General features: G+C 54.3%; 1 protein-coding gene across 1 annotated transcript; it reads left to right on the top strand.

Annotated features, from left to right (window-relative positions):
- The first annotated feature begins 940 nt into the window (after positions 1–940).
- STRIP1 (striatin interacting protein 1) lies at positions 941–23,343 on the top strand. The gene is made up of 21 exons (XM_029069442.2): positions 941–1,165; positions 5,983–6,052; positions 6,554–6,628; positions 7,599–7,733; positions 7,877–7,997; positions 9,303–9,371; positions 9,915–10,021; positions 10,104–10,231; positions 12,222–12,404; positions 12,631–12,848; positions 14,530–14,595; positions 15,270–15,333; positions 15,462–15,533; positions 16,542–16,616; positions 16,869–16,966; positions 18,108–18,234; positions 19,265–19,365; positions 19,733–19,799; positions 20,783–20,887; positions 21,232–21,436; positions 22,351–23,343. Exons 1-21 carry the CDS (start codon positions 971–973, stop codon positions 22,596–22,598), a joined length of 2,529 nt encoding a protein of 842 aa, XP_028925275.1. The 5' UTR covers positions 941–970; the 3' UTR covers positions 22,599–23,343.
- The last annotated feature ends 1,551 nt before the right edge of the window (positions 23,344–24,894 follow it).

Below are 24,894 nucleotides of genomic sequence, written 5' to 3'. Positions count from 1 at the left end.
GCTGGAGGAGAGAAGGGAGGTGAGGTAGGAGGGGGCACGGTGATGGACAGCTTTGGAGCCAAGAGTGAGGAGTTTTGGGGGAAAGTATATCCATGGGGTCGCTCTGAAAAGGAAACGACTCGATGGCACATAATAATAATAAAAATCATAGAGGTCATGGGTTTGAATCCAGCCTCTGCCCTTTGGCAGCTGTGTGACTGTGGCAAGTCACTTCACATCTCTGGGCCTCAGTTCCTCATCTGTAAAACGGGGATGAAGACTGAACCTCAAGTGGGACCACCTGATGACCCTATATCTATTCCAGTGCTTAGAACAGTGCTCTGCACATAGTAAGCGCTTAACAAATACCAACATTATTGTCTCATGACTCAGTGGAAAGAGGCCGGGCTTGGGAGTCAGAGGTCATGAGTTTGAATCCCGACTCTGCCCCTTGTCAGCTGTGTGATTGTGGGCAAGTCACTTCATTTCTCTGTGCCTCAGTTCCCTCATCTGTAAAATGGGGATTAACTGTGAGCCTCATGTGGGACAACCTGATGACCCTGTATCTCCCCCAGCGCTTAGAACAGTGCTCTGCACATGGTAAGAGCTTAACAAGTACCAACATTATTATTATTATTATTATTATTATTATTATTAATCCCACTCTGCCACTTGGCTGTGTGACTGTGGGCAAGTCACTTCACTTCTCTGGGCCTCAGTTCCCTCATCTGTAAAACGGGGATGAAGACTGTGAGCCTCAAGTGGGACCACCTGATGACCCTGTATCTATTCCAGCGCTGAGAACAGTGCTCTGCACATAGTAAGCGCTTAACAAATACCACTTTTTAGAATCACGCCCAAAATGGCTGCCCAGTCGTGTTCCCCCCCCCGCCACACTCAAGATGGCGTCGCTTCAGTCAGGCCAAGCCTCGCGAGAGTTGGAAGGGCCTTCCGAGCGTTCGCCGGGCTGAGGGAGGGTGGAGGAACTAAAATGGAGGTGGGAGGAGGAGGCCCAGGGACGCTGGTTGGAAACAACAAGCAACAGCAACAGCAGCAACAGCAGCAGCAGCCTCCGCCACCTCCATCGTCTCCGCAGCCGCAGCTGGCGGGGCCGAGGGCCGGAGGGGCGCTTCTGCCCGGGGGCAAGGGCCGCGAGTTCAACCGCAACCAGCGCAAGGACTCGGAGGTCCGGGCCTTGGGGGGGTGGGCACGGGGGGCACCCGGCCGGGGGCACCGCGAGAAACCAACGGGGAGGTGGCCGAAGGGCGAGGAGCAGCGGGCGCCTTGCGGGACGAAGGGCCGGTCCTGCCGAGCTGGCTTTGTTGGGCAGGGGCAGCCGGTTGGGGGCTCAGAATAACCATAATAATGTTGGGATTTGTTAAGCGCTTACTCTGTGCAGAGCACCGTTCTAAGCGCTGGGGGAGATACAGGGTCATTAGGTGGTCCCACGTGAGGCTCACAGTCTTAATCCCCATTTTAATAATCATAATAATGTTGGGATTTGTTAAGCGCTTACTCTGTGCAGAGCACCGTTCTAAGCGCTGAGGGAGATACAGGGTCATCAGGTGGTCCCACATGAGGCTCACAGTCCCATTTTAATAATAATGTTGGTGTGTGTTCATTCATTCAATAGTATTTATTGAGCGCTTACTATGTGCAGAGCACTGTACTAAGCGCTTGGGATGAACAAGTCGGAAACAGAGACAGTCCCTGCCGTTTGACGGGCTTACAGTCTAATCGGGGGAGACGGACAGACAAGAACAATGGCAATAAACAGCGTCAAGGGGTAGAACATCTCGTAAAAACAATGGCAACTAAATAGAATCAAGGCGATGTACAATTCATTAACAAAATAAATGGGGTAACGAAAATATATACAGTTGAGTGTGTTAAGCGCTTATTCTGTGCAGAGGACTGTTCTAAGCGCTGGGGGAGATACAGGGTCATTAGGTGGTCCCACGTGAGGCTCATAGTCTTAATCCCCATTTTAATAATCATAATATTGTTGGTATTTGTTAAGTGCTTACTCTTTGCAGAGCACCGTTCTAAGCGCTGGGGGAGATACAGGGTCATCAGGTGGTGCCACATGAGGCTCACAGTCCCATTTTAATAATAATGTTGGTGTGTGTTAAGCACTTATTCTGTGCAGAGGACTGTTCTAAGCGCTGGGGGAGATACAGGGTCATTAGGTGGTCCCACGTGAGGCTCACAGTCTTAATCCCCATTTTAATAATCATAATAGTGTTGGTATTTGTTAAGCGCTTACTCTGTGCAGAGCACCGTTCTAAGCGCTGGGGGAGATACAGGGTCATCAGGTGGTCCCACATGAGGCGCACAGTCCCATTTTAATAATAATGTTGGTGTGTGTTAAGTGCTTATTCTGTGCAGAGGACCGTTTTAAGTGCTGGAGATACAGGGTCATCAGGTTGTCCCATGTGAGGCTCACAGTTAACCCCCATTTTAATAATCATATTGGTATTTGTTAAGCGCTTACTATGTTCAGAGCACTGTTCTGAGCCCTGAGGGAGATACGACAGTTGTCAGCTGTGTGACTATGGGCAAGTCATTTAACTTCTTGGTGCCTCAGTTACCTCATCTGTAAAATGGGGATTAACTGTGAGCCTCACGTGGGACAACCTGATTACCCTGTATCTACCCCAGCGCTTAGAACAGTGCTCAGCACATAGTAAGCGCTTAACAAATACCAACATTATTATTATACAGGGTCATCAGGTTGTCCCACGTGAGGCTCACAGTTAATTCCCCTTGTACTAATCATAATAATGTTGGTATTAAGCACTTTGTGCAGATCACTGTTCTAAGCGCTGGGGAAGATACAGGGTCATCAGGTGGTCCCATGTGAGGCTCCACAGTCTTCATCCCCATTTTACAGATGAGGTCACTGAGGCGCAAAGAAGTGAAGTGACTTGCCCACAGTCACACAGCTGACAAGGGGCAGGGCCAGGATTCGAACCCATGACCTCTGACTCCCAAGCCCAGGCACTTTCCACTGAGCCACGCTGCTTCTCTCTCACCTCCAAGAGGCCTTCCCAGACTGAGCTTCCCCTTTTCCCTCTGCTCCCTCTCTGCTCCCCCTTTCCCCCTTTACCTCCCCCCAGCTAAGCCCCCTTTCCCTCCCCTCAGCACTGTGCTCATTTGTATATATCTTTATTACCCTATTTATTTTGTTAATGAGGTGTACATCCCCTTGATTCTATATATTGTGATTATGTTGTTTTGTTTTTGTCCATCTGTCTCCCCTGATTAGACTGTGAGCCCCTCATTGGGCAGGGATGGTCTCTATCTGTTGTCGAATTGTCCATTCCAAGCACTTAGTACAGTGCTCTGCACATAGTAAGCGCTCAATAAATACTATTGAATGAATGAATAAATGGGGGAGACAGACAACAAAACAAGAGTCAGGCATCAATACCATCAAGATAAATAGAATCATAGATATATGCATCATTAACAAAACAAATAGGGTAATAATACAAATATGCACAAGTGCTGTGGGGAGGGGAAGGGGGAAGAGCAGAGGGAGGGAGTAGGGGGAATGAGGAGGGGCAGAGGCAAAGGGAGGCTCAGTCTGGGAAGGCCTCCTGGAGGAGGTGAGCTCTCAGAGGGCTTTGAAGAGGGGAAGAGAGTTAGTTTGGCAGATGTGAGGAGAGAGGGCATTCCTGGCCAGGGGTCGACGGTGGGACAGGAGAGAACGGTGGACAGCGAGGTGGTGAGCAGAGTGCCAAACCTGCCTTGGACAGATGCGGATCTGTTCCTCAAGATGCCAAAAACATGCATGCTCCTTGAGGCTGGAGACCATGTTTTACTTTTGTTCCTCATCCAGTTCAGTGCTTTGCCCAGAGTCAGTGCTCAATCGATACTGTTGAGGTTAATGCCATGGCTGGACCCAGGTGTCAACTGATGAAGAGTAGACTCTGAGTGGATGGGCCCATTATTTTATGGAACACAAAATGAAGTAGAGAATGCTTATGACTATTAATAATAGATAATGCCCCCACACTCCTTCGTGGGCTTTAGGAACCCGGGAGCTCAAAGTTTGCCTTTATTGTGTCGAGGTTAGGTCAGAGATTCAAGCACGTGGGGCTCACAGTCTTAATGCCCATTTTACAGATGAGGTAACAGGCACAGAGAACCTAAGTGACTTGTCTAAGGTCACCCAGCAGACAAGTGGCAGAGGTGCCATTACAACCCAGGTCCTTCTGACTCCCAGACCTATGGTCTATCTACTAGGTCTATTGGTCTCTTTGACACCTACCCCCTCACCTGAGCTTCCCTTTCTCCCAGTTCTGGTTTCTTATGCAGAATAGGACTGGAATGAGGGGAAGATTTCATAGTAGCCTCTTGGGGAATCGCCAGCTCAGAAAGATCATTTGAGGGTCCGAGACTGTCCACACAGGGCTCAGGAGAGCCCCAGTGGGATGGAGAGCACTAAGGGGACCAACTCTAATCTTTGGGTTTAACCTGGAAAAATTGTCCTCCTCCACCCCCTCTACCTGCCCTGCCTGTCAGAGGTGTGGTGGGGCCACGCCCTGTGCCTTTTTCATTTTCTTTTTGTCGGACAGAGGTAAAGGGAAGTGTCATTTCCTTTGGGAGGTGTGGCAGTGTAGAAGTGGGAGGACCGGTATGTTTGGTCAACCGGAAATGATGGACTCATACTTAATTCTTTTTTTATGGCGAGCAGTGAACCTTGGGAATCTGCGACGGGCCGTAGCCCCTGACCTAACCCAAATCTAGACACCGTCTAGGCCCGAACCAAGTCCGTGTGTCCTTTTTGATTCAGGGATCCAATGCGTAATGAGTCTCGCATCAAAATGTTGCCAGTCCTGATCCCTGAAATTACTGTTGCACAGCGCTGATGGGTGCGGGGAGGTGGGGCAGTAAGCTCTGCTCAGAGCGGGTTAGGAGAGCTTTATGTGGATCATTCAGAGTATTTATTAAGTGCTTTCTCTGTGCAGACCACTATACAAACCACCTGCCTCATTGGACCAGCAGGGAATACTTGCGGGGGGAGTTAGAGGAGTCATCAGAATTCGCTATCAATGAGACGTCCAGCCAGAGCAGCCGGGCAGTTTGGCCTCTCTTTTTTGTGTCCCTTTTGCCACCAATCATCAGTGCTCCTCCACTGCTCCCAGCCATTCGCTAGTCGATATTGAACCCTGGCCACTGGAAGCTCAGGAAAGGCAACCCAATGCGGGACGTGTGGGCTTCACCTGGGCCTTTCGGCCTCTTTCACACCAACCCCCTCACCTGAGCTCTCTTTCTTTCAGTCCTGGATTTTTTTATGTAGAGTAGGATGGGGAGTGGGGAGTAGGTGTCATAGTAGCCTCTCGAGGAATCGCCAGCTCAAAAAGATAATTTGTTATTTAAGTGTTTACTGGGTGCCAGACGCTACTGGGTGCTTGGGTAGGTACTATACAATTAGATCAGATGCATGAGGCTCACAAGGGGAGCAAGAACAGGTGTTGAATCCCCATTTAACTGAGGCAGAGTGAGAAGCAGCGCGGCTCAGTGGAAAGAACCTGGGCTTGGGAGTCACAGGTCATGGATTCTAATCCCTACTCCACCACTTGTCAGCTGTGTGACTTCGGGCAAGTCACCTCACTTCTCTGGGCCTCAGTTATCTCATCTGTAAAATGGGGGTTGAGACTGTGAGCCCCACGTGGGACAGGGACTGTGTCCAACCAGATCTGCTTGTATCCCCCCAGCGTTTAGTACAGTGCCTGGGACATAATTAAGCGCTGAGCAAATGCCATTATTATTATTGTGACTTGCCCAAGGTCACACAGCAAGCCAGGGGCTAGTTGGAATGAGAATCCAGGTTCCCTGACTTCCAGCCCTGTGCTTTTTCCACTGGGCTACACCGTTTCTGATTTGCCCACCAATGGGTTAGAGTGAGGCTGGAAAGGGGAAGCGTGGCTGTGTTTCTTGTAGGAGGATCCCAGGGTACTCTTACAGATTAAGCCACACTTTGCTCTCTAACAGGGCTATTCGGAGTCCCCGGACCTCGAGTTTGAGTATGCTGACACGGACAAGTGGGCTGCAGAGCTCTCTGGTAAGGGAGAATCCCACTTACTTAGGGCTCATTTTCTCTGGCAATATCTGCATCTGATTAAAGCGGTGGGTCTTGGGCGGGGGCGGTGGGGAGGTTAGTTTACATTGATAGGTGAGCTCATAAAAGTTGGGGGAAATCATTCCAGATCTTGGATGGTTGGTTAAGAGGCAATGGAGGGGGACTCCTGGTCCCCGAATACGAGCATTATTTAAGGGAAACCAGCAGATCCTACCTTCAGAAAGCTGGCAACCTAAGGGCAGCTCAGGCTCTGGGGAGCTTAGAGGGAATCGGCCGGAAAACGCTCCCGAGGGGAAATAAGCAGCATTTAGATGGAGCTTTGTGCTTCCCATTTCCTTCTGGGACGGTCATCTCAGGAGCCTCTGCCTGAGCTATTCGTGGGGCTGCAGCTCTTGGATGCCCTGACCCGGGCTTAGGCCGTGTGCAGTCTGTAGTGGGTGCTGAAACTGGGCCGGAGGTGACCGGTGGTTGTGTTCTTGGCAGAACTCTATAGTTACACGGAAGGGCCCGAGTTTATGATGAATCGCAAATGCTTTGAGGAAGACTTCAGTATCCACGGTAAGATGGCAACTCCTTCTCGCATCTGTCTCATTGGAATGTTGGGGTCCAGATCCCTCCTCTGGACCGAGAATGGGGGGTGGGGGGCGGTGATGGAGCCCACTCTGCTGACCTGAGCCACCTTTAGCCCTTCCACCAGATTGTGCACTCCCGTGAATGAGAACTTCCTCTTCCATTTTTTCTGGGGATTCCCCAAGAGCCTGGCGGAGCATCATGGGCACTGGAAAATAAGAAGTGGGGTATTATTCTGTGCCAAGCGCAGTATTTGTGCTGGGGTAGATCCAAGATAATCAGGCCGGACACAATCCCTATTCCACATGGGTTTCACGGTCTAAATGGGGGGAGAATGGGAATCCCCATTTCACGGATGAGGAAACTGAGTCCTAGAGAAGTTAAATGACTTGCCTGGGGTCACCCAGCAAGCAAGTGGAGTGCGATTGGGACCCAGGACCTTTCTCCGTCCGCTTGGGCACAGTGCTTATTGAAAAAGCTCAGTGAATACTTTTGAGGGTGATAATTTGGGACTTCTAGGGGTCATAAGCAAGTGAGAGACTTGAAGTGCCTTTGGAAGAGACATCAGAAATCACTCAGCCAGCGAGGCATCCCTGCTCAGCTGCCTACCTGGGTGTTCTTTGTAGAATAATAATAATAGTATTAAATACTTACTACGTGCCAAGCACTGTCCTAAGTGTCCTTGGTGGATGCAGGAATACAAGATAAGAGCAGAATGCCGAAAGTAAGAGTCATTTCCTTTTACAGTCTTTATTGTAGTCAAGCTATGTCAGAATTCCAGCCCTGGAGTGGGGTCAAACACAGCAGCATAGGCCAATCCCAAGCCAGCCGAGGAAGAGCCCTCCGACCACTCGTTTGATGTCCTGACCCAGATGGTCATCGCCCTGTCTCTCTTAACCGTCATAAAGCCCCAACTCCTCCCTGGACCCGTGGTTTTGAGTATTTTTTTGCTTTCCAGTGGCCGATCAGAAATGGACCAGCTTGGACACCAGTCAGCACCGCACCCACGCCATGAGGCTCCTGGATGGGTTGGAGGTCACAGCTAGGGAGAGGAGGCTCAAAGTAGCCCGGGCGATTCTCTACCTGGCCCAAGGTGAGGAGATGTCCTCACCTCCACAACACCCCCCTTCCCCTTTCCCCCTCCGCCCCATGCGGGTGGCCTACGGGATTTCCCAGCATCCTCTAATTAGCGGAGCAGGATGAAAGAGCTGAGAGAGCTGTGTTCTGGGTCCACAGGTACCTTTGGTGAGTGCGGCTCAGAAGTGGAAGTGCAGTTCTGGATGCGGTACAACATCTTCCTGCTCTTGGAGGTGGGGACGTTTAATGCTCTTGTGGAGCTCCTGAACATGGAGATTGAGTGAGTGTTGAAATGGGAGGTGCTGGCGGAAAGGGAGGTGAAGCAGGGGGTGTGTCGTCCTTCTCTTACACCCGGGTACTGGGCTCTGGGAAATTTTTTCCTGAGGGCATCCCAATGAGCTGCTACTGGCAATTTATCGTAGTGCCTGTCTGCCATGTTGGATTGGAAGTGCCCCGGGGGTGGGGATCGTGACTACGAAATTTATCGTACTCAAGCACTTTATAAAGTGCTCTGCGCAGAGTAAATGCTCGAGAAATATCACTGATTGATTGATTGCCAGGAGGCTGAACTGATCTGAATGCAGGATGCGGTGAGCACAAGCTGGCTGAGCTGCAGGGATTCCTGTTGCCCCAGGGCAGTAGGGAAGCTCCTGACCCAAACCTCCAGGTGACCCCCAAAAGAACCCCCAGAAACTCCAACTCTTCAAACAACTGAAACTCAGCAGATTCTGTTTGGGTCCTGCCCTTTGCGGGTCAGCTGGGAGGGAGGACCTGATCACTTGTGTTTAGCCTCGAGTCCAGTGTTTCTGATGCAGTTCAGGTTCAACAGACCAGATAAGGTCTCCAGGGGATGTGGCCTGGGTCCCTGGATTCACCTTATGGGGATTTGCTCCTGAACTGGTGAGAAGCAGTGTGGCTTAGTGGATAGAACACAGGCCTGGGAGGCAGAAGAACCTGGGTTCTAATCCTGCCTACACCACTTGTTTGCTCTGTGACCTTGGGCAAGTCACTAAACTTCTTTGTACCACAGTTCCCTCATATGTAAAATGGGGATTAAAATTGTGAGCCCTGTCTGTCTGGCACATAGTAAGTGCTTAACAAATGCCATTTAAAAGAAAATCTACTCCCAGGCTTAGTACAGGACTGGCACATAGCCCTTAATAAGTACCATATAAAAAAAAATCTACGTCAGTGCTTAGTACATTGCCTGGCACATAGTAAGCGCTTAAAAAGTACCATTAAGAAACAAAAACATCAAAAAAAAATGGTGACTTCCTCCTGGAAAGAGGCACCTTAGAACCCATCATTTCAAACCCCCCATGGCCCATTATCCTCCCCTCGAGGGCCCAGGTTTACACTGAGGACCGTCCAGTTTGAGTTCTTTACCCTGTCGATCAACTGATGGTCTTTATAAAGTGCTGACTCTGGGCCGAGCACGGTACTAAGCGTTTGGAAGAGGACAGTAATTAGTAAACCGGATCCCTGCCCTGGAGGAGCTCTCCATCCATCTCCCACCCTAACCCGTTCTGTTCCTGGAGGTAGTGGGGACCGCTCTTGGAGAATGACTGCCAGCCTCTCGTTTCAGCAACAGCGCCGCTTGCAGCAGTGCCGTGAGGAAGCCGGCCATCTCCCTGGCCGACAGCACAGACCTGAGGTGAGGCCCCGGCCGAGCCCCACGTTGCGAGCGGGCCACTGAGGGAGGTCCGACCGGCCCCAAGGGTCAGAGACCCCTCTCCTGTCATGCCTGCTCTCCATCGTCCGGCCATGAACGGGGCTCAGCGGTTAGTGTTGTGTAGGAAGATGAGGTCCCTGCCCTCAGGTAGCTCCTTGTCTGATGTAGGCAGGGAGGCAGGACAGACACGTAGTTCACGTGGCGTCGGCAGTGACGAGGTTGAGTCGGTCGGGGGAGGACGCATCAAGGACCCTGCCGTGGCTGGGATTCAGTGGGGAAGGTTTCCTTGAGGAGGTGGTCTTGGACTGCAGCGTCAGAGAGGGAGAGAATGGGGAGGGGGGCCCTCAAGCAGGAAGACCGTCCCAGAGGAGATGGGACTTGAGCAGGACCTTGGGCCTGCGAGACAGCCGAGCTTCAGAAATGGCAGTTTTACCCCTCTGCGGAAGTCCCAGGGTAGGGCCTGGGATCCTCCTCTTCCTGGTCCGGCCCCGGCCTGTCTTCAGCCTGACTCTCCGCCTCGTTCAGGGTCCTGCTGAACATCATGTACTTGATCGTGGAGACCGTCCGCCAGGAGGGCGAAGGAGACAAAGCTGACTGGAAGACGATGAGGCAGACCTTCCGGGCCGAGCTAGGTGAGGCTCCCGTCGCCGAGCGAGGCCGTGGGCGGGAGGAGAGGATTGGAGAATTTCTGACCGGCGGGCATCCCTCCCTCAGGCTCTCCCTTGTACAACAACGAGCCATTCTCCATCATGCTGCTGGGGATGGTGACCAAGTTCTGCAGTGGCCATGCTCCACACTTCCCCATGAAGAAGGTCCTGCTACTGCTCTGGAAGACAGTGCTGGTAAGGAAGGGTTGCCCTGGCTGGGAGACGAAAAGGCCCACACTCCAAGGGCCCCTCAGGGTCAGGCACTGCTTCCCCCACCCCCAGAGAACTGCTTCCTTTCTGGAGGCCGTTCTGCAACTGGAGCTCAGAAATAGTAATATTAATTGTGGTATTTAAGTGCTTACTTTGTGCCAGGCACCATACTAAGCACTGGGGTGGATACAAGCAAATCGGGTTGGATACGGTCCCTGTCCCTTGCGGGGCTCACTGTCTCAGTCCCCATTTTACAGTTGAGGTAACTGAGGCACAGAACTGAAGGGACTTGCCTAAGGTGATGCTGTAGACAAATGGTGGAGTCAGCATTAGAATCCATGTCATTTGGAGCCCGAGGCCTGTGCTCTGTCCACTACACCATGCTGCTCAATTTGGGGGCAAAGCGAATTGAGTCTGGGCAGCGAGGGTCAGGGTGGTTGGGACTCTGCGGGAAAGTGAGGGCACTGAGGTGGATGGCGGCCAGGGAGGCGGGCCTGGGGGAGCGAGAACACATGGTCCGCAGGCTGCATAGGAGCAAACCTCTGCCTGGACTCTGTGGATCATCTCGCCTGGATTGGGCCCAGACCTGGTGGATCCAGAGCAGTGGGTGGCAGTTATATTTCCATCTTGGAAGCCACCAGGCTCCCCCAAGAGCCCTCCTCATTCAAGACAGGCAGGTGAGACTTCGGCCTAAAAGCTGAGCTCACTTCGCCAACTCCAGTTGAGGAGTGTCGCTGTCTGTGGACTTCTGAAGACACTGACACTAACAGAGTGGCTCACTTTACGTAACCATCTTGGCCCCCCCAATGTCTGCCAGAAGGGGCAGGGATGGTCATCCACCTTAAATAGATGAGGACACATCTGTGTGTTCCAGTGTGGAGCTTCAGCTGGGACCTAGGCTTCCTGAAGTCCAGCCCACTTTCCGCTACCCGAGACCACTTTCTCAAACTTCTCCATCACATTGCTTCTTTTGCCCCGGCTTTTCAGTTCTTCCGGTGCCAACACTGACCCCAGTCCCTGCCTCAATTGTCTTGGTTACGGAGGCCCAAGATCCTGCCCAGGTACAGCAGACTAGCCTGGTGGCAGGATGAATCCTGTCCGTCCACAGGTCCCATCTGTCCCTTACTGGAGCTCGTGTGGTCTGACTCCTTAGCAAGAAGGCTTGGGGTATTCCTTTCTGCTGGAATTGCACCCTGAAGGACTGGAAAATGTTCACTTGGGGTCAAGCAGATGAGAGAGAGAGGGAGGCAGGGAGAGAGAGAATAAATGTGTGTGTCTGTCTGGCTTGTGTGTCTGTGTCCAACCGCCCTTTATTGTCCTGTTGTCATTTACTACTGGCCACCGCTGCCCATTGACAATTGCTGAGACCCTCCCTACTGGGATGACATCAGGCGTCTTAGGATCGGTGTGGAGGCCGGTTTATTAGTTTGTTCTCAAGCCCCACTAAGGATGGCTAGGATTGAGCAGAAGGCTTTCCTTGTCCAGGATTTAACAGAGGCATGATTTTCAGTAGGAAAATTCCCCAAGAGACTGTCGCCTTGGGCAGCCTGGCCGCTCACTTAATAATGGTGGAATATGTTAAACGCTTACTGTGTGCCAGGCACCATTCTAAACAGTGGGGTGGATACAAGCCAATTGGGTTGGACACAGTCCCTGTCCCACACAGGGCTCACAATCTTAATTCCCATTTTACAGCTGAAGTAACTGAGGCACAGAAAAGTTAAGTGACTTGACCAAGGCTACACTGCAGATAAAGTGGCAGAGCCAGAATTACAACCTTGGTTCTTCGGACTCTCAGGCCTTTGACGTATCCATTAGGCCACGCTACTTCTCACTTGTGCTGGGGGAGGTAGAGATGGATGTAGGTTGCCAGCCCTGTTCTCTCGGGGGGCCGGGGCCCGTGGACATTAGCCTGGCCCTGAGTGCTGTTCCTGCCGAGTCCATCACTGACCACTGTGCCCGCTGTCCCTGGCAGTGCACCCTGGGAGGGTTCGAAGAGCTCCAGATCATGAAAGCTGAGAAGCGGGAGATCCTGGGCCTGCCTCCGCTGCCTGAAGACAGCATCAAAGTGATCCGCAGCATGCGGGCTGCCTCGCCACCCGCCTCCGCCTCCGACCTGATCGAACAGCAGCAGAAACGGGGCCGGCGGGAGCATAAGGTGGGGCCTCGGGAACCCCCCGGTGGCTGGGAGAGCTTGGGCCGTGACGCCTCACCGGGAGGGGTGGGAACTCGGGTGCAGGCTGGGTTGTCTGACTCTTGGGACCCACCCCCTGGGGACCGGTCTCCCTCGGCTTTCCCTCTGCCGGCCCCCTGCCCTTCAAATGGCCTTTTTGACCCTGCTTCCCCCACCTCAGTCTCTCCCTTCTTCCCTCCCTCGCTTTCAGGCTCTCATCAAACAGGACAACCTGGACGCCTTTAACGAGCGGGATCCTTACAAGCCCGACGACTCCCGCGAGGAGGAGGAGGAGAACGACGATGACAACAGCCTGGAGGGCGAGACCTTCCCCCTGGAGCGGGACGAGGTGATGCCCCCTCCCACCCAGCACCCCCAGAGCGACCGGCTTGCCTGCCCCAAGGGGCTCCCGTGGGCCCCTAAGGTCCGGTAAGTCTTTGTTCCTGGAGGACAAGCTCTCCATCCCGGGAAGCCATTCCTAAATCCCCTGGGCTTGGCTGGAGATGCTGAATGGTGGGGTGTAGGTTATCACCTACTCCTAGGTCTCCCGTGACAGGGGTTGGCGGTGACAGGGGGTGTTCTTGCAGGTTGTCCCGTTGGGGAAAACACTTGCCGTCATGCTTCCTCCTGGTTGGGCACTATGTGACTCTTTCCTCAGCCTCACAGTGCATCGTGGGAAGGATGCCCCCCACCCCCAGATGGCCACCCACCACATTCTAGCAGCGAAAGCACGTGGCCAGGCAGAACTGAGTTTATTTTTATCTCATGATCAATGGTGTTTACTGAGCGCTTACTGTGTGCAGAGCACTCTACTAAGTGCCTGGGAGAGTACAGTATAACAGAGTTGCTAGATGTGTTCCCTCCCCACAGGGAGTTAGCCTAGAAGGAGAGGAACACTACAGTAGAGTTAGTTGGTAGACATGTTCCCTGCCCACAAAGGACTTAAGGTCTAGAGAGGGAGGCTAGATTTCAGATGGGGGGACATGGTGGAGAGAAAGGCTATGGACAAGAGTGATGTGGAGCTGAGGTGGAGAAAGTCAAGTGCTTGAAGGGGTTCAGGTCCTGTCGTCCACAGCTTCCCTCTCCGAGAACTCCAAGTTCTGCCCCTTCTTGGAGTCACTGCGACTTTTGACCCTGGCGGAAAGGGAGGCAGGGGAAGAACCAGGAGCGAATCAGGTGGGGCAGCGATGAATGAGCTGGGTTCGACCCTCTCGCCCCATACCGCGCCTGGGCTGCCCATCTGGCCTGCTTTGAGAAATGCTGCCCTCAAGTGGGGTTTGAGGACCCCAAGGAGGAGTGACCCTCCTTGGCGTCACTCCTATGATGCCATTTATGGGGTTTAATGGAATAACAGGGTTAGGGGCTGAGGGGTCACCTTTCTGCTGGAAAGACCCTGGTTTAGTGATTTCTTCCCTAATTCTTGGGTCTGTGGACCTCTGACCACAAGAGGGTCCACAGTGATTGATTGAAAGCCTGTGGAAGCCACATCTTAGGTGGGGTGAGGTGGAGGAGATCCAGGAAAGGGAGGTCAGATTGAGCAGTGTGGGGGAGAAATCTCCATGTGGAATGGCGAAGGATCGAGAAGGGGAAATGTTACATCCACACTTCTTCAGGCAGTAAGAGATTGGCAAAGGCTGAAATGTCAGCAGATTTTAGGAGGGTTTGGATCATTTCAAGGATGCAAGTTCCACAGTGTGCTATTAGAAGGGTGGTGGATGTAACATTTCCATCTGTGAAAGTTTCCATCTCCAGCGAGGGCAGTCATCACAGTTCCCCCGGGCCTCCTGCCAAGCAGGGACTGTGTTCTTAGAAAACCCATCTTGCAGTATTTTCCCGTTCTGACATCTCACAAGAGCACACAAGTGACTTTTTTCCCACACCAGCGCGGGACGCCATTTCCAAACGGGCTGGCCTTCTCAGGCGAGGGTCCCTGACTCCTTGACTGGGCCCTAGAATGAAAACGCTTGTTGCGGTGGGACACAGCGCTCTCCTCCAGGTGCCGCTGGGGACCCCGCCAGACGTGATTCTGGCCTGGGTGTGCTCTGGCTTCACCCCAATGATCAACCACTGCTTATCTTGTCCTGCTCTGTTCCCTTCTGGTTTCTGGCAGGGAGAAAGATATTGAGATGTTCCTGGAATCCAGTCGGAGTAAATTCATTGGCTACACGCTAGGCAGGTGAGTCTGGACCTTTGTGGGCATGTTGCGGGGAGGATCCTTGTGGTCTGCGGTTCGGGATACTCCGGAGCCCGCCCGCCTCCCCTCTGGCTGTCAGCCATGGCTGGGGGCCTGGGCTGGGGCCTTTTCGCCGTCCAGGGGGAAAGATGGGCCTGTCTTAGTTTAGCAGTGTGGCCCCATGGAAAGAGCTCGGGCCTGGAAGTTGGAGGACCTGGGTTGTAAGACCTGGGGAAAGTCACTTCACTTCTCTTTGCAAGAGCACGGGCTTGGGAGTCAGAGGTGGTGGGTTTTATTCCTGGTTGCGCCACTAATCAACTGTGTGACTTCGGGCAAGTCACTTAACTTCCCTGAGCCTCAGTTACCTCATCTGTAAAATGGGGACCCACGTGGGACAGCCTGATAACCTTGGCTCTACCCCAGCGCTTAAAATGGTGCTTGGCACATAGTAAGAGCTTAACAAATGCCATCATTATTATTATTTGCATCAGTTACCCCATCTGTAAAATGGGAATTAAATCCTTTCCCTGTCATATGTAGAATGTGAGTCCCATGTGGGATAGGGACTGTGTCCAACCCTATTTAACTTGTATCTGTGCCAGTGCATAGAATAGTACTTGGCATGAAGTAAGTGCTTAACAAGTACAGTAATTATTATTATCGTCTCTCCCTCCTAGTGACACCAACACTGTGGTGGGGCTACCCAGGCCGATCCACGAGAGCATCAAAACCCTGAAGCTGGTGAGGGCTTGGGGTGGGGAGAGAAACAAGTGGCCTTAAGGCCTGCGGCAGTGGGGCCGGGAGGCAGCAGGGGAGGGCCCGGACATCTGCCGCACAAGTACACACCTTCCCTTTCCTCCCTCCCACAGCACAAGTACACGTCGATCGCAGAGGTCCAGGCACAGATGGAAGAGGAGTACCTGCGTTCCCCGTTGTCAGGGGTAAGTGTAGGAGGGGACTCCTGAACTCAGCACCTCCCTCCTGCCTCATGTCTCCGCCTTCATCCCCAATCCTTTCACTTCAAGATCTGTGATTCCCAAATGACCTAGTTTTCCCCCCCTCTATCCCCGCCACCCACCCCACAATGAGCTCTGTTGGGCCTCTAAGCCTTTGCCCTGACTCTTTTCCCTGCCTGAGTTGCTTCCCTCATTCTCTTGGCCAAACTGCGATCCTCCTTTTCAGCTTGGCCAGAAACCTGCGCCCGCCCTGAAGCCCTTCCAGATTAGCTCTGCCTTACTCTACCTTCTCCCTCACAAATTTGGCATGTTTACACTTCTGCTGTGATCTCCTGACGGGCAGGAACTTATTTCTTTACCACATCCCCGTGGTGCCTGGTACCGGAGGCATGGGGGGGGGGGGGTGTGGGGGGGGTGTATGTGCGTGTGCGTGCTCTGCGTGATTACTCTCCCACATCAGCATCAGACTGGTTTATCCCCAGGCCCGCCTGTGTCTTTTCTCTGGCCCTGCCGGAGGCCCCCCAGTCTGGGGCTCCATAGGGCAGACTGGGTGGCTGATCTTCCAGCTGTTTGTCCAGGCTTTGTTGGCACCAGCTTCTCTTTCTTTCTATGGGACCTCTGTGAGCCGAGCCGACCACCCAACTGGCCGAGCTTGTGGAATCCTACCTTGGCTTGGTCAGTTACGGTTCTCGCTCCTGGGCCTTGGGCCGGACCAGAGTCCAGTCGGGTTCGGCCCTGGCCGGACCTCTTGCCCCCTTTCCACCCTACAGCCTCTCCGTTGAAGTCAGATTGGGAGACGCTATCACTTGATGGCCAAGCCCCTCCTGCAATGCCGGGCCTGTTACATGGACTGGGTTTAGGGGGTTGGGAGGGACCCCAGTCTCTGGAGCTGCCCCTCGGGAAGCCCCAGTTGCAACAGCTGGGCCCGACCAGCTGCCATGGTCCCGGCCCCAGCTCGACACCTTTGGTTCCACCGGCTTTTGCTGTTCAAAGGGAGAAGAGGAGGTGGAGCAGGTTCCGGCGGAAACTTTGTACCAGGGCCTGCTTCCCAGCCTGCCGCAGTACATGGTGAGTCCTGCGCTGGGGCCTGTCGGGACCTCCGTCTCCCCCTACTCTGCCTCTTCCTACTTCCTTGTCGGCCGCGATCCTGCCTAGGTCGGGGTCTCCCCTCACCCTCTGGGAACCTGCCCAACTGCTGCCCTTTCTCCTCCCGCCACCCAAGCCTGCGGGCCAGCCTGTCCCCAGACCCTTGAAGTCCGGCCTCTTCGCTGCTGCTGAGGCCTCGTTCCTCCCCACCCCCTCCCCCGATCCCCAACGCAGATCGCCCTGCTGAAGATCCTGCTGGCTGCGGCTCCCACATCCAAAGCCAAAACAGACTCGATAAACATCCTGGCTGACGTCCTCCCCGAGGAGATGCCGTGAGTACCGTTCCCAGGAACGGGCAGGATCTTCTTCCGCCCATCCTGGAAGCTTCCAGGGACCTGTGTGGACTAAGCACCCAGACTCTCCAGGTGTAGCTGGGGTATCTGCCGACCGGGCACCCCAGCGAATGGCTAAGCTGTGGGGTCAACCTCGGGGCAGCTCCAGGGGATACAGACCCGAATTCTGGCCTAGTTAGAAAGAGCTCGGGTCTGGAAGTCAGGGAACCTAGGTTCTAATCTTGGCTCTGCCACTTGCCTGCTGTTTGACCATGGGCAAGTCCTTGACTGTACCTCAGTTCCTTCATCTGTAAAATGAGACTGAGCGGCCCTTTTGGGATATGAACTGTGTCCATTCTGACTACCTTAGTGCAGTGCCTGGCATTCAGTCATTCAATTCAGTTGTATTTATTGAGCCCTTACTGTGTGCAAAGCACTGTACTAAGCACGTGGGAAAGTGCACTATAACAGTAGACACATTCCCCGCCCACAACGGCACAGAGGAAGCGCTTAAGAAACACCATTAAGAAAAAGAAAATTGGGCTCCGGGTGGTCCTCGGTTCTGCCGGTGACGGTGGGTAAGGGAAACAAATGGTGTGTGTCCCCAACTCCCAGGCCCCGCGATCTCAGGGAACCTTTCTATATTGATGTTCGCTGCTTAAATAACCCAGCCGTCTGGTTAATCTTCAGCCTGCCCCTCCCCCAACCCCCTATCCCCTTCCATCTAGCTGAGGGTCCTCAGCCCAAGGACCCATCCAGAAAAGTCACTGTGGGAGGAGATCAAAGTTGTCAGATTTGGGGGATGGGATCTGGGGAGGAAGGAGTGGGAGCCAGTTTGATTTTCAGGGACTAGGGAAGAGCCTGGATGGAGTGGGGTGGGGGACAGGAAATCAGAGGAAGGAAGAACAGGAAGGGGCAGGTTTTGTCCAGGTCAAGGGGATGGCAGGTGGGGTTTCTTGTGGGTGAACAGTAGCCTGCCCCCAGCCGAACGTTGATGAGGTCCAGAGATGTGGAGAGAGGGATTTGGAGGAGAACTGAGATTCCATTCTGACAGGTGAGCCGGGCGTGTGTGGCAGAGAGAACCCCTGGTAATAGGGGGCGTGCGGGGCAGGGGGGTCACCGGACAGCTTTTCATTTTCAGCACCACGGTGCTCCAGAGCATGAAGCTGGGAGTGGACGTGAACCGGCACAAGGAGATCATCGTGAAAGCCATCTCTGCCGTCCTCCTGCTGCTGCTGAAGCACTTCAAGCTCAACCACGTCTACCAGGTGCCCGGGCTTAACTGCATGCATGTGCAGAGGGGTGTGAGGGTGGGGGGAGCATTGTGGGGAATTGACAGGTGCACGCCTTGTGTTCTGGTAGCTATGTTGGAGAGCCCAGGGCAGTCACACCTCCCCAAATTGGGGTGGGGAGGTGTGTGTGCATCGTGTGTGTGAGCATGGGTGCCCTGGATTCTCATTGCCACCCTGGAGAGCTGGGGTGGCCACTCCTTTCTAGAGTGTGGGGGGGGGGGTGGGGGTGTATACACACACACACACGGTCCCTGGCTTCTGTTGGCCATGCTGGAGAGCCAGAGCAGCCACGCCGTCCCAAAGCTGTGAGTGTGTGCGTCAAACACGTGTGAGCACATGCACCCTGGGTTCCGGTCGCCACGCTGGAGAGCCTGAGGCAGCCACGCATCACCAGAGCTGCATTCCCATGGGAGGGGAAAGGCCTTGAGCTTGCAGATCTCGTTTCCCGCTGCCCTGTTGGGTTCTGGGACTTCCTTTGGGAGACTGTCCCGCGGGGCTGGCTGATGGGGGTGTGGGTTGTCTGTGACGTACACAGTAGAATATTCTTGGGGAAGGTTAACATTCCGTAGTTTCAGGTAAAATGAGCCCTGTACATGAGCCTGTCTAAACAGCTTCCCCCAACCGAGAGAGCGTTGGAGTCGAGACCTTTCTAACTGGCAGCCCGCCCACCTCTGCCCGCTCACCAGACAGTTATTCCCCTGCCTGTTAATGAATATACTTAATATCAAATGAGTTCAAGTCTAGTTCTGCTGGATTGTAAGTTTCTTAAGGGCAGGAGCGGGTCTCCATACTCTGTGGGACTCTCCTAAGCTCTTAGCTTAGTGCTTTGCACACAGTGCTGAATAATTCTCAGTGATTGATTAATGGAGGCCCAACTCTCTGGTCTTTGGGGATAGAAGGAGACAGAAGGCCAGGAGCCTTCCTCTCCCTTTCCTCCATTTCTTTCCTCCCTCCCTCTCCCTTTTCTCCCTCACCCTGAGCTCCTTCCCTCACTCTCTGGTTCCAGTTTGAGTACATGGCCCAGCACCTGGTATTTGCCAACTGCATCCCCTTGATCCTGAAGTTCTTCAATCAAAACATCATGTCTTACATTACTGCCAAGAACAGGTAGAAGTGCTGGGGTGAGGAGGGGAGGGATCCAGGCCCATGGGACTAGAGTCTAGGGGCTGGAGGGCCTGGCATTGAGCTGGTTGGGCCTGGTGGGTTAAGCTGGCAAGCCTGCACAGCCCCTTGAGAGCCTTCCCCTGGGGTTCGGGGGTTGCCACAGACATAGGCTGGGTGCTTAAGAGGCAAGAGGAGTTGACCCTCCTGGTCCTGCCACTCCCAACAGGTTCCGGGGTGATGGGTCTGCATGGGCTGCTGAGATCCCGTGACGGGCTGAGGAACTGGTCTCGGAGAGCCAGGGAGGGGAGTTGGACACTCTCCCCGACCTCCGCCCGGCTGAGAGACCTCCAATGGGTTCCTCTCCTTGCAGCATTTCTGTCCTGGATTATCCTCACTGTGTGGTGCATGAGCTCCCGGAGCTGACCGCAGAGAGCCTGGTAATAATAATTATTATAGTGCTTGTTAAGCACGTACTATTCTGAGCACTTGGGTGTACACAAGTTGATCAGGTTGGACACAGTCCCCGTCCCCCATGGGGCTCACACTCTTAATCCCCATTTTACAGACGAGGTAACTGAGGCCCAGTGAAGTGACTTGCCTAAGGTCACTCAGCAGACATGCAGAACTGGGATTAGAACCCAGGTCCTTCTGACTCCCAGACCTGTGCTGTCTACAGTAGGCCACGTTGGCCCCAGGGGCAACAGGATCTCCCACGAAGCAGGTTGCCATTTCCTAGGAGGGTGGTGATTGATTCTGGGGCATCTGGGTGGTCGTGTGGTGGGGAGGTGCAGAAAAGGGACTGCGGAGCCTTGCTCTTTGAAATTGCCGTCAGAGCTGGGGTCCTGGCCTCTCCCACCTGACAATTGTGGTTTTTGTTAAGTGCATACTGTGTGTCAAGCATTGTCCTAAGCGCTGAGATAGATATAATCAGGCCCCACATAAGGCTTGCAGTATAAGTAGGAGGGAGAACAGGTATTAAATCCCCATTTTACAGATGAGGTACCTGAGACACAGAGAAGTGAAATGATATGCCTAGGGTCACAGAGCAGACATGTGGCAGAGCCAGGATTAGAACCCAGGTCCTCTGACTCCCAGGCCCTTGTTCTTTCCACTAGATCACGCTGCTTCCCTATTTTGGTGCCAAGCTCCACTCCCTGGGGCTCATATGCCTGGGGCCAGTGTGTCCCATCCTGCAGTGGCCTTGAGTCCCTTGGTGGCCAGTGACAGTCGAAGGGTCGAGGGAGTCGACGGTGAGAAACCGCCTTCTACCTGCCCCAGGGCGAGTGACGGACCCGTACCACTCCTGGCTGGTCTCACCGGTCTTTTGGGGCCACTCCCACCCAGGGTTCTCTGTGGCTTGAGCCCCACCCCTCCCCCGACCGGCCCCCCTCACCCACCCCCGGTCGGGTCTGCCCTACAGGAAGCCGGGGACAACAACCAGTTTTGCTGGAGAAACCTCTTCTCCTGCATCAACCTGCTGCGCATCTTGAACAAGCTGACCAAGTGGAAGCACTCACGGACCATGGTAAGGGGGGCCGCGCAGAGGGCAGGGGCTGTGCCGGCACCTGGAGCGAGCCCGGGCCTCACGGGAGTGAGAAGGAATGAGTCAAGGGGAACCGAGGGAACTGCTAGCAGGCCAGGGGCCCAGTCCCGTCCAGGTTCCCAAATCCTTGTCCATGAGGATAGAGCCCGGGGAGACGCTTGGGTCCTTTCCCAGAGGGCCTATCGCTCCGTGGCGCGTTCCTCCCGGAACCCCCACCTCCCCAACTCCACCCCCGGGCGCCCACGGGAGCCGCATGGTGGGTGGCCGGTGCCTTGGATTCGCCCCTGCCTGTCCGCGGGCCCGACCTCCGCCCGCTTGTGTGGCAGATGCTGGTGGTCTTCAAGTCGGCCCCCATCCTGAAACGAGCCCTCAAGGTGAAGCAGGCCATGATGCAGCTGTACGTGCTGAAGCTGCTTAAGGTTCAGACGAAGTACCTGGGCCGCCAGTGGCGAAAGAGCAACATGAAGACCATGTCCGCCATCTACCAGAAAGTGCGGCATCGCCTCAATGACGACTGGGCCTACGGGAATGGTGAGCCGCGGGCGGACCCTGCCCTGCACCGGTGTTTCCTGCCTTTCCCTCCCTCGCTTGTCCCTTACCCACCTCGGGGGGAGGGACTGAGCCACCGGTGCCTAGACTCGTCCGGCCTGAGGTACTACAACTAGAAGGGGCCTCCCGGGGACGGCTAACCTCCGTACAGGGACACCCGTCGCTCCCCAAACAGAATGTGGGCCTGGAAGTTTTCCGTTCTCCACGTCCGTCCCCAGCCCGAGCAGCCCGGCCTGGCGAAAAGAGCCTGAGCCTGTGAGTCGGAGTTCCTGGGTTCTAATCCCGGCTCTGCCACTTACCTGTCGGGCAACTCGGGGCAAATCACTTCACTTCTCTGTGCCTCGGTTACCTCATTTGTAAAATGGGGATTGAGACTATGACCCCCACGTGGGACAACCCGATGACCTTGTATCTACCCCACTACTTAGCACAATGCCTAGCACTTAGTAAGTACTTAACTAATACCATAATAATAATAGTTATTATTAAATGGGGTTCAAAACCTGTTCTCCCACTCAGACCGTGAGCTTGATGAGGGATAGGGTCTGTGTCTGATGCGATTTCCTTGTATTTTCCCTCAGTGCTTAGTACCGTGCTTGGCACAGAGTAAGCCCTTAACAAAAACCAGTTATTACATTCCACAGTTATTAGCTAGGGCTCAGGTGAGTCCCTGTCTTCCTTCCAAGAAGGATCTTAATTTAGATCCTTTAGATCTCCAGCTCAGGAGACCTTCCCCCGGGGTCCGGGGCCTCCTCCGGGAAGTCTGGCGTCTTCCGAGTGCCTTCCGGGGGCGAGGGCCTGGTCTTCGGCTCCCTGGGGCGTGGGGGCCGGTGCGGGGGGCAGTCGGGGGCGACCCCCCCGCCACCCCGACCCACGCCGCTACTGCTCCTGCCCAGATCTAGATGCCCGCCCCTGGGACTTCCAGGCCGAGGAGTGCGCTCTGCGGGCCAACATCGAGCGCTTCAACTCCCGCCGCTACGACCGAGCGCACAACAACCCCGACTTCCTGCCCGTGGACAACTGCCTGCAGAGCGTCCTGGGTCAGCGGGTGGAGCTCCCGGAGGACTTCCAGATGAACTATGACCTCTGGCTGGAGCGCGAGGTCTTCTCCAAACCCATCTCTTGGGAAGAGCTGCTGCAGTAAGGGTCTCCACCCGGCCGGGGGCCGCCCCCGTCCCCGCCGAGGGGCTCCGGCGACGGCGCCGTCAGTCTTCCCCCTGCGGGTTACGATCCCGGGCTCTTCCTCCAGGTGGCGGTACGGCCCCGCGGGCCTCGGCCGCGACTGAGCCCCCTGCGGGAATTTATCCGGGCCGGGCTGGGCTGGTGGGCCGGCCGGCCCGGGAGACAACCGCGTCTCCCGGGCACCGTCGGCAACCAAGCCCGAGCATCTCGGCCCTACCTCCTCCCGCCTCCGGCCTGGAAACGGCCTGCCCGAGGCCGGAGCTCCTGGGGGCCGGGAGCCCGCCCCGGAGGCCCGAGGGTCCCGGTGCGGGCCGGGGGCCGGGAGCCAGTGTTACGGGCACCAGCCCAGCTCTGCCTCAGGCATGCCTGGCCAACTGCCGCTCACCACTCCTGCCAGCCAGGGACTGGGGGGGCAGGCGGGACAGGAATGGAAATCTCCCCGTGGGAAACAGAGGCCTGGCCCTCTTCTGCTCTCAGCAGCCTGCTGTGTATATATATACATACGTATACATATATACATATATATATATATATATATATATATAAATCTGTGTGCGTCCTCTCACTCCATGGTTTTTCCATGTATTTGTGTGTTCTCTTTACATTAAAAAGGAAGGAATCCTCTTTGTCTCTTCTGCCCATCTGAGAAGCAGCACGGCCTAGGGAAAGAGCCTGGGAGCTGGCAGACCTGTGTTCTATTTCCCAGCTCTGCCACCTACCTGCTCTGTGACCTTGGGCAAGTTGGTTAACATATCCGGGTCTCAGTTTTCTCATCTGTCAAAAGGGAATTCAGTACCTGTTCTCCCTCCCCCTTAGACTCTGAGCCCCATGTGGGACAGGGACCATGTCTGACCTGATAATCTTACGTTTTTTAAAAATGGTATTTGTTAAATGCTTGCCGTAGGTCCGGCACTATACCCTGGGCCAGGGTAGATAGAAGATAATGAGGTTGGACAGAATCCCTATCCCGCATGGGGCTCTGTCTTAATCCCCATTTTACAGATAAGGGAACGGAGGCACAGAGAAGTTAAGTGACTTGCCTCAGGTCACACAGAAGACGAGTCCCAGAATGGGGATTAGAAGCCAGGTCCTCTGACTCCCAGCCCCATGCTCTTTCCACTAGGCCATGCTGCTGCTTATCTATCTCTTAAATACCACAATTATTATTATTATTACTTGACACTTCGCTAGAGCAGAGTGTGGTACGTGGGGGAGACCTTCCCCTGGCTTCAGATCCAAGTTCCCAAGAGTCACTTTTCCTGCCCTGCCCTGGGCTTTGGGGCAGGGGTTAGATGCCAGCAAACCACTGCACCTGGGTTTAGTCGTCCTTCCCTGCCCTGTCTCCCCTCCCTACTTCCCTGTTTCCTTCCCCCGCCTCCCTTGGCAAGGCTGGCTAGCAGGCCTGGCTAGGGCACTGGTTGCTGCAGAAGGTCTGAGTTTTTGTTCTTTAATTTAAGTTGATGTGTAAATGGTTGGGGGAGGTGAGGAGTGGGGATTAAATATCTTTAACAAGAAGCAGCAGCCTGCCTTCCTTCTCCCCTTCCCCATCATCCTAGGATTTCATTCATTCATTCAATTGTATTTATTGAGTGCTTGCTGTGTGAAGAACACTGTACTAAGCGCTTGGAAAGTACAACTCGGCAACAGACACCAGAGGGCTGGCCAGAAGCTACGGAGGAAGAATTCAGGTGGGATGCTCAGAAGTGGAAGGCTGAGATGAGAATAATAGTAATTACGGTACTTGTAAAGTGCCAAGCACTGTTCTAAGCAATGGGGTAGATACGTTAATCAGGTTGGTCACAGTCCCTGTCCCACACGGGGCTCACCCTCTTAAACCCATTTTAGAGATGAGGTAACCAAAGCGCAACGATTGCGTGGTCGACGAGGAGAGGAGCATCGTGGAAGACCTGATGTTTCCGGGGGTGCCGAGCGGAGCCGGCCAGAACAAGTTGAGCAGGGCAGAGGGCTTGACGGAGGCCACTTAGGTGCTTCATAAATACTCGCATCTTCCTCCAGGACCTTGGCGGGATTTGGTGGGGGCAGGAGAGGAGTCAGAAAGGCGAGATAATGAGAAGCAGGCGGAGGGGCCAATTAGGCCCTGCCCCTGGGAGAGGGGTGAGAGGGGACAGCCAGAGTTATGGAGATGGACTGGCAGGGGCCAGGCCTGTCGGGTTTGAGATAAGACGGAGAAACAGGTTCTGGGCTTCCCATTCATATTCATTACGTGTGAAGCGGTTGGCTGTGAAGCTTGCTTTCTC

The sequence above is a fragment of the Ornithorhynchus anatinus genome, chromosome 7, assembly GCF_004115215.2.
Source record: "Ornithorhynchus anatinus isolate Pmale09 chromosome 7, mOrnAna1.pri.v4, whole genome shotgun sequence".
Classification (NCBI taxonomy): domain Eukaryota; kingdom Metazoa; phylum Chordata; class Mammalia; order Monotremata; family Ornithorhynchidae; genus Ornithorhynchus; species Ornithorhynchus anatinus.
This window is presented reverse-complemented; position numbering and strand designations above follow the sequence as displayed.

Coding starts and splice junctions, on each gene's coding strand:
- STRIP1 (XM_029069442.2), top strand. CDS start 971: ATGGAGGTGGGAGGAGGAGGCCCAGGGACGCTGGTTGGAAACAACAAG. Junction 18,235..19,264: donor AGCTCAACCACGTCTACCAG/GTGCCCGGGCTT, acceptor CTCTGGTTCCAG/TTTGAGTACATGGCCCAGCA. Junction 19,800..20,782: donor AGCTGACCGCAGAGAGCCTG/GTAATAATAATT, acceptor TCTGCCCTACAG/GAAGCCGGGGACAACAACCA.